We start from the raw sequence: 10,025 nt of genomic DNA, 5'->3' as shown, positions 1-10,025 counted from the left end.
CTCTTTGAAGAAGAATTACAGGCACTTTATACTTTACTTATGTACCCTGTGTACAACATCAACAACTACAACAACAACGCATGCATGTGCACGCTTCGTTTACTAAGTTATCATTCTCAATAACAACACTGCTCATTTTTTCTTTATGTTCTATTTAATAAAAAATTTGCTAAAAGAAAGGTCTGTTTAAATAGAAAATGTATTAAAACATTTCAAATTATATATATATATATATAAAGAGAGGAAGAGAGAAAGAAAGAGCGAGTGTGCGTGCGTGTGTGTGCGTGCCAACAATTTTAATGAACTGAATCATGTATAATGAATATGTTGTGGTGTATGATGAGTAACACCTTAGACATCTATATAGTAAATCAGTAAGGTCCACAGTAACACACTGAGGAATGAATGGAAAAATTCAGGAAGTAAATGAACATTAATTCTTTACATGCAATCTATGGAGGCAGACTGCTTGCTGTAACATACCCAAATATAGTTTATGGATATGAATTCAACTTATCTAAAAAAATTTTAAATATTCAACAAATATTGCAAACAAGTTTTTCTTTCTTACAATGATTTCTTAAATTCTAAAGCATTACCAGTTATAACATTTTTGAATATATAAAATGTAATGTAAAAACATTGTAGACAACTACACACTAAGGTGATCACATATTTTCAAGAGTAGAAAAGAAGATAAAAAAGTTTAAAAGATTCTCTTTGCCATAAAGTATTCGTTATAATTTTTAAGACAATAAAATGTAACAAACAGTCAGTAAGGTAACAACCGCAGTTCATGAAATAAAAATTACCTTGAAGAGCAAACATTGCAAACAAACGAATTTTTTCACAGAATGATTAGTAGGCGAGAATCACACTCATTGATCATGTACAAACCTGCTACAAAAGTTATTCATTTGTCCTAATGTCTGTCTGTCCTTATTTGCAGACAAGCAAAACAGACAGACAACAAACACACTCAAACACACACACACAGACACACACGCACACAAAGACGTGTACACGCCAAACACGTACATGCATGTACACACCAAACATGAGTATCACAAACACCCACATAGCCACAATCACACGAACAAATAACCATCCAATGTACATAAATTCACATGCAAATATAAAAACACTGGCACACAAATAAATGACTGGATAGTAATATAACCCCACAGTTTCAAATTAAATTTCAGATGATCAATCATACATTGCAGCAGTAACACACTGAAGGTATAATTTATACATCACCAAACTTGTAATTGTTAAACAATTTTAAAAAAAAAAAAATTATTTAAAAAAATGGAATTATATAGAAATTGAAAATATTCAGTAGAAATTTATGCAAAATATATAGAGTATTAATAAAATTAGGCATTAGGGCATATTTTTTAAGAAACCATAATACAGAATTTTGTCAAAATTTTGTAAAAAGTGTGGTCTCAAACTTTTTGAAAACCTCTTAACATGACAAACAATACAGAAAGATTAATTTATAAAAGACGGCTGAATGGATAAAGCATCAAACCAGTTTCATAATCTTATAAATAACCAAGAAAACTTTGAAATATTAAAAAAAATTATAAAGATGTCAAAATTTAAAATAACTCTTGATAAGCTCAGGTGAATAACATCGAAAGTACAGATGATGATAGTAACGACGACGATGAGATGATGATATGATGACTGGCGGAAAAATGTGATGATGTCTAGGAGCAAACTGGTGATGACATCCAAACATGAATTTTTTGTAAAATTAACCATAAAATTAATAAACTGAAATGATTATAATGAAAATGTAAATAAAAATGATAACCAAACTTATTTAATTACTAAGCCTGATGATAAGGACAAGCAAGAACATGAAGATGTGATCATTGGTGAAGTAATGTGATGAAATTGATGAATTGTGGAGCATTATCAACTTCTTGGAAAACAATCATCACATGTCATTTGATATGATATAAAAACACTAAGATTCATTATTGAATATGCAAAGAAAAAGTTGATGCACTAAGAAACATTTCATTCAAGTGATGATGGTATCCTATGAGCCTTCCTTCCAAAACAATCAAGCAAGTAGAAGCATATTACGCACACGCACGAACACACAAACTACACACACACACGCCACACACACATGCACGCACACATATGCACGCCACGCAAATACACAGTCAAACAAAATTTGTTGCTAGTCAATAGTCATTCAACTATTATTTTTAATTGCAACATGAAACTAATGTTAAATTAAATGAAAAAAGACTACATTTAGCATGAAAAACCATTAAACGATCAAACAAATATTGTAATTAATCTTTTTACATCTCATAAAAATAATAACATAATTACATAAAAATAAAAAAAAACAATTACAATTATAAATATTTTGCAAACTATATGGATCCTTAGTAAAAAAAAATGTTAGACCAAAACAATTAGAACGTAATGATTTAACAGAAAGCTATACTGATTAAATTAAATTAAATTAAATGCAGGCTATTACTTTAAACCACAATATACCAACGAAGGTTTAGTAAAATGGACATGACATTAAAAACACTAAAAGTACAGCAATAAACAGCAAAAACACAAATAATAATATAAAGGATATATAACAAAATAATAACATCGCAACACATACAGATATGTACTTTTACATATAGCCATCATTAGAGTTTAAAATTAGTTTTTAAGAAATTAAAAATTTCTAAAAATTAAATAAAAAATAAAATTAGATTAAGCAATTTTATAAATTCACATAAACTGTAAATGTATATTGTATGTGTTTGATTGAATATGGGTAGAGTATATGAGTGAATGTGAGGTCCTGGTTATGACATTAAACTGACCCTCACTGCCTTGTGAGTGATGTTGGATCAACAAAGGCTAGGCCCACCGCTTATAACTGTGGTTGCGTAAGGAAGGACGTCCTGCGTAAAAACTAGCCAAAAAATAATACTTATGATGACGGAAATAACAATGGCCCTCAGTATCCGGCAGAAGAGGGTGCGAAGAATCTCCGGAGACCCAGTCCATGGGGTTGTGGTGCAAGGCCCTGTGGATGGTCTGGCTACTGGCACCCCACTCTATAGTGTGGCGGTGCAAGGCACTATAGATGGAAGGACTACTTGTAGACCAAGGGGTTGGAGGTTTGGTACCTGGAATGTAGGCACGTTGACAGGAAAAAGTTTGGAAGTGGTGGAGGAGCTGCAGAGGAGAATGGTTGACGTGGCTGCATTACAGGAGATCAGATGGAAGGGTGAGGGTACAAGGTTTGTGGGAGCTAAAGGTGGAAGATATAAGTTGTGGTGGAAGGGGGATGATGGTACGGGAGGAGTTGGTGTGATGGTAAGAGAAGAGTTGGTGGAGAAGGTGTTGGAAGTGAGGCGGAAAAGCAATGGTGCAATTGTGGTGGTGGTGTTTGGAAAAGTAATAGTGAGGGTGATATCAGGATATGCTCCGCAACAAAGTAGGAAGGAAGAGGAGAAGGATAGGTTTTATGATGATGTTTCTGACGAGATTGGGCAAGCAGGGTTGGATGAGTTTGTGGTGTTGTTGGGTGATTTGAATGGTCATGTGGGGGCGGATGGAGACGGATATGAAGGTGTACATGGGGGATGGGGATATGGTATACGGAATGAGGAAGGGCGTAGAGTGTTGGAGTTGGCGGATGCACATAGCATGGTGGTGGGGAATACCTGGTTTACAAGGGAACCAGCGCGATTGATTACATATAGGTCAGGGGAGCATAGGTCGATGATAGACTATATATTGGTAAGGGCCAAACATAGGAAGTATGTGAAAAATGTGAAGGCGATACCTGGTATGCTGCAGCATAGTATGGTTGTGATGGATGTGACATCAAAAGAAATGGGAAGGAGGAAGAAGGATAAGTTTGTGGCAAAGAGAAAGACATGGAAGTTGCAGGATGCAGAGGTGAGGAAGGCATTTGAAGTGAAGGTGGCTGAAAATTGGGAGAGTGGTAAGGATGGAGATGGTTTGGGAGGATTACAGGACTGTGTGTTGGCTACGGCAAGATAAAATATGGGAATGGACGAAAGGAAAGTGTAGGCATGGTGAGACGTGGTGGTGGGATGAAGATATAAGAAGGGTTTTGGAGGTCAAGAAGGAGAGGTTTAGGGTATGGAGAAGGGACATGACGGAAGAAGCGGAGTTTGAGTATAAGAAGGCTAAGAAGGTTGCAAAACAGGCAGTGGCAACTGCAATGACGAAAGCATCAGATAGGTTAATGAAGGAAATGGAATTTGATGTGAGTTCGAGAAAAATGTTCAAAGTAGCAAAGCAGTCAATGAGGGATAGGAAAGATGTTATAGGGAATGGATGTGTTTGGGATGGATCTGGCAAGTTGTGCATAGATGAGAAGGAAAAAGCTCAGGTGTGGAAAGCTCATATGGAAAGGTTGATGAATGAAGAGAATGAGTGGGATGGAGATGTGGAATCCGCGGTCACACACGGACCTATTGAGAAGGTGACGATGGAGGAAGTAGAGAAAGGAGTTAGAGAAATGAAACTAGCTAAAGCGACAGGGGTTTCGGAAGTGGCGGCAGAACATATAANAGCGAGTGGGGTGATAGGAATTGAAGTTATGATGAGAATTGCTAACAGTATGTTTGATGATGAAGGTATACCTGAGGATTGGCGACACAGTGTGTTGGTGCCGTTGTATAAGGGCAAAGGAGATGTGAGAGATTGTGGGTCATATAGGGGTGTGAAATTGCTAGAGCACGGAATGAAGGTAGTGGAGATGGTGCTTGAGAGGAGGTTGAGAAATATGGTGACAGTTAATGAAATGCAGTGTGGGTTTATGCCTGGTAAGGGAACGGTGGATGCGTTGTTCATGGTGAGAATGTTGCAGGAGAATTATAGAAAGAAGAAACGAAGATTGTACATGTGCTTTGTGGATCTAGAAAAGGCTTTTGATCGAGTACCGAGGAAGGTCATTGAATGGGCGTTGAGGAAGAAAGGAGTGAATGAGAGACTTGTTAAAGCTGTGATGCAGCTGTATGAAGGGGCAAAGACAAAGGTGAGGGTTGGAAGGGGGATGTAGGACGCTTTTAGTGTTAAGGTAGGAGTGCATCAAGGATCAGTGTTATCACCGTTTCTGTTTGCAATTGTGATGGAAGTTGTGTGTGGAAACATAATGGAGGGTTTGTTATTTGAGATTTTGTATGCAGATGATTTAGTCTTGATGGCTGATAGCATGGAAGAATTGCAGTTAAAATTTGACAGATGGAAAAGTGTTATTGAAAAGAAAGGGTTAAAAGTTAATATTGGTAAGACAAAGGTAATGGTGAGTGGGGAAGGTGGGGAGCGAGTGATAAGTAAAATAGACCCCTGTGGGGTATGTGACAGGAGAGTGAAGGCTAACTCGGTATTGTGTATAGGATGTCAGAAATGGGTGCATAAGTGATGTAGTGGTGTGAGGGGGGCACTAAAAAAGGTGGAAGGCACGTTCAAATGTAAGAAATGTGTTCATGGTGTGATTTATAGGACGGACACAAAGACGGGGTTGAGTGGTGGTATTAAAAGAGTGGAAAGCTTTGTTTACTTAGGGGATAAGCTGAACGCGGATGGAGGATGTTTGAGCGCAGTTACGGCTAGAGTTCGTATAGGATGGATAAAATTTAGGGAACTGGGTGGGGTATTGTGTGGAAAGAAATGGTCAGTGAAGATGAAAGGGAGGGTATATAAAGCATGTGTGAGAGCAGCGATGGTATATGGTGGTGAAACTTGGGTGTTGAGGAGAGAGGAGGAAAGTGTACTGCAGAGGGCTGAAAGAGCTATGGTGAGGATGATGTGTGGGGTTAGAGTGAAGGATAGGAGGAGTAGTACAGAGCTGATGTCAATGATGGGACTGAATGAGGACATTGTGACATTGATAAGGAGATCGAGATTGCGATGGTATGGACATGTGTTGAGAAGGGATGAAAGGGTCGGGATTAGGCGAGCGTTGGAGTTCGAGGTTGAAGGAGTGGTAGGAAGGGGTCGTCCGCGATTGGGATGGAGAGAGTAGGTGGAGAAGGACAGGGTGAAAGCGGGGTTGCGTGATACTGAGGCGAGTGACAGATGTGGATGGCGTCGAGGGGTATTTCGGTTTCATCATAGGTAGCTAAACGGCAACCCCCGATCTCGGGGAAAATGTCGTCTAAACGTGTGTTGTTTGTATATGAGTGAATGTGTATGTAATTGAATAAAGGCATGCGTGTATGTGTAAATGCTTAAGTATATTCAAAGAAGAACATTGTGTATGAATGAATAGAACTGAATAACGCCGGTTGCATACAAAATGATTGCAAATAAATAAACAAATAAGCAAGCAAGCAAACAAACAAACAAACAAACAAACAAAGAACATCTTCACAGATGAAATTCTTTGAATAGAGCATCCATCACACTCCATACACAGGAGACTCAATAATGAAGGCAGGCTTTAATCTCATCAAACCATATGTTCAGTACAACGATTTATCTAAATACTCGCACATCCAAAATCACCATCATCCTACACATCATCATCCATATCATGATCATCATTATCGTAGTCACTAATATCACACTCTTCTTTATCACCATTGTCATCTCCATCATAATCCATAATCACAGGCACCAACATCAACAGGATGGTCATTATCATCAACAATATGATGGTTATCATTACATTATCACATCACTATTATGATCATCGTTAATCATATATATATAATATTGGAAAGAGACCATGTCCTGGTTATGACATTAAACTGACCCTCACTGCCTCGTGAGTGATGTTGGATCATCAAAGGCTAGGCCCACCGCTTACAACTGTGGTTGCGTAAGGAAGGGCGTCCTGCGTTAAAATTAGCCAATAAAATATTTATGATGACATTCGGTTTCATCATAGGTAGCCAAACGGCAACCCCCGATCTCGGGGAAAATGTCGTCTAAACGTGTGTTGTTGTTGGAAGGAGACCATATTTTATACAGTATTGTTTAAATTATACCAAATTGTTGGCATTAATCAATTTAAAGTTTAGACATGAATCAGTTTAAATAGCTTTAAATTGATTAATGCCAACAATTCTATAGAATTCATACAATACTGTATAATAAATATATATATATATATATATACATATTAAATTAACAGATTAAATCAAATTTCGCCATCACCCTTATTATTATTATCACTACAGAAAGGCAGAATAAGTTTGGGATTATTTTTTTATAAAACTATTAATGCCTCCCAAGGATTATCATCCATTTTGAGGAATTTCATTTGTGGAATGAGATTAACCAGAAAGAACTAGAATGAGATTAAAATTAAATTCATATATCCATCCGTCCATTCATCTATTCCTCCATTTATTTATGTATTAATAATTAAATTTAAAAGTCTTTACTAAGCTAACTTGCAACAGACATGTTCAAGATATACATGTAAACTAATGGCAGCACATACCTTTGACAAATATTCAAGAAAAAAATTCAAGTAAAATATTCAGTGGAGTTGCATCTTAATAATAAACAGAATATAAATGAGAATTAAAAAAGGCACATCAGTATAAAAAGAAGCATTAGTCTCAGACATGAGAAACAAATTTGAAAAAGAAGCAACATCATAAGATGTAAAAACAAAATTCTTCGTGTTTTCAACATAAAACAAACGAAGAAAAAAAAACATTATGTTGGTATGTTTTATAACCATCCTTTCCTCCCATCAGAACAGCATGCATGATTTATCAGTTTTTCATGATGCTCTGTTATGATGTTACCCATGATCTCGCTGCTCATTTTTTTGTCTCTTTCAAGTCTCAACACGTTATGAGGGGAACATGGGACAATAAAGAACCAGGAAATGAGATAACGCGATACATGACATGAAGGGATAGCCAGGCACAAATTAAAGAATAACACTATTACAAAAATCATAGCTAACATAAATAAAAGCCAAAGCAAAATAAAACGAAGAGGAAAAAATGTTCTTAAATAAGACCACACTGATTTTGTATTGCACAGGTGAATTTGAAGTAAAAAGTATGTAAGTAAACAATTCAATTAAAAGAAAAAGCAAGAAACAGAGAACTGCAGAGTAACTAACTGCATCAAATGCAGAGATAACAATGAAATAAAAGCATTCTAATTGAAAGACACGCAAAAAACAATGCTCACTAATTTGCTAGACAAGAAACTCCACTTGGAAACATGAATGTTTAAAGAATCTTCATCAACACATAGTGAATGCAAGAATAAATAAAATTGTACTAACCAATTTGGTCTACTACATTCTACAACCAAACAAACAAAACATTTCAAGCTATAGTAAAGATATCAAATTTCCAAACTTTCACCATCACTATACTTGCCAACAATAACAATTATTTTATTTATCTTTAAGCTTTCCAAACCCTTTTAAGTATATAAATGTAAAATCATAAATCATTATTCCAAGCAACAGACAGGTCATTTTATGTAAACAAGAAAGTACCAATGGATAGTAATATAATTAAATTCTAATAAATATTAGTTATGTGGGAAAACTAGAACAAAACCCATTATTCAAATTGAAAATATTTTAATTAACTTTCAAGACTGCAATCTCACTTTCAAATGAGAAAATAATCAGAAGGATAATCTAAGAAAATGCCTTATCAAGAAATGTATAATGATGGTTAGGTTATAATGGCAAGAACCAAGCCAGCAAATCTATCTTTTGATAAGAAATGATTGAAAATGTTTGTTAAAAGTGTATTAAAATTCCCAATTTTGGAAGCCTTATAAAGCAAATAAACATTTTTGAGAACACAAATTGATAACATATCATCTGGATGAAATTAATAATAAAATTTAACCGAACAAACATACATCACACAACAGCAGATAATAAATAAAATGCATAGTCAGCAATAGATCTATTTTATTACAAAGTAATATTACTCATTTTTATTCTTATTAAGTGGAATATAAATAAAATGTGGAAGTTGCAAATAAAAAAATAATGTGCGCAACTAAATAAACAGAGGATAAAATATTGAAGAAAAAATTGCTAGTAATTATAAAAGCAGGAATCCTTTCTCATCACAGCTATTATCTCAATCATCATCATTATTAAATTCTTCAAATAAGAATACTTTTCTTCCATATCTTTCAATGAAAGAGAGTTTACCCCAAGCAAATCTTTGTGTAAATACACACACATTTATTAGGTTTATTTATTTATCTACATTTGTGCAAGTAAGTTGAATGAATTTACATTTTATGTCGCTACAAAAAAAGAAAATTATACATCAAAAGTATTATGTTTTGGAGGAACCTCATAAGTTAGACAACCAATATTTAAGAGTTTTGACCAATCGGAATTATTAACGTCAAGGTTTAATATTGTTGTAACTAGTCCAAGTAATTATTATACATTAATCACATTTACGACGACTTCGCTTCAAACCTCGCTATTGACTTCGCTACTCCTGTCCCATTATATACCTTCTACAATAGGTTTTTACAATCCTCTATGGTATGAAAAGATTCTATGGTTTACAAATAGCGAGGATAACAAATATAACAAGATAAACAATAATTAATTATATAGCGTAATTCGACCATTCCCGCGGTTATTACAATAAGTTCTGGTCAAAATATAATCATATAAAAAATGACCAGTTAATAATTTTACGCCAGTGAAATAAAAGTATCCAAAAACAGTAGAAACATTTTAAGATCATTCAAGCAAAACACCTGAAATCATTATAAACTTTCAACTAAACTCAGTGCTACTCTTCAAATATTAACAAAACATGCGAATGTTGCAAGCACGCATGAATAGGATTCTTCATCAATTTCAATAAGTTTTTTATATAAAATAAATAATTTAAAGTTATTTACAGATAAAATGCAAAAATATGTCGTGCAGTTATAATATGCGCAGTTAAACAAGTAGAAAATTGTATATATAAAAAACAATAAAATCGAATTACTCTATGTTAATTGATTTAGCTTAAAAAAAAGTAAACATTACG

General features: G+C 34.8%; 1 protein-coding gene across 1 annotated transcript; it reads left to right on the top strand.

Moving 5' to 3' along the window:
- Positions 1-2,991: 2,991 nt before the first annotated feature.
- HELRODRAFT_170812 (hypothetical protein) lies at positions 2,992-7,893 on the top strand (the record flags this gene model as incomplete). The annotated part of the gene is made up of 2 exons (XM_009016640.1): positions 2,992-3,905; positions 7,734-7,893. 2 exons carry the CDS (start codon positions 2,992-2,994, stop codon positions 7,891-7,893), a joined length of 1,074 nt encoding a protein of 357 aa, XP_009014888.1.
- Positions 7,894-10,025: the final 2,132 nt, after the last annotated feature.

The sequence above is a fragment of the Helobdella robusta genome, assembly GCF_000326865.2.
Source record: "Helobdella robusta unplaced genomic scaffold HELROscaffold_19, whole genome shotgun sequence".
NCBI lineage: Eukaryota > Metazoa > Annelida > Clitellata > Rhynchobdellida > Glossiphoniidae > Helobdella > Helobdella robusta.
Note: the sequence above shows the minus strand (reverse complement) of the source record. Positions and strands in the feature narration are given on the sequence as shown.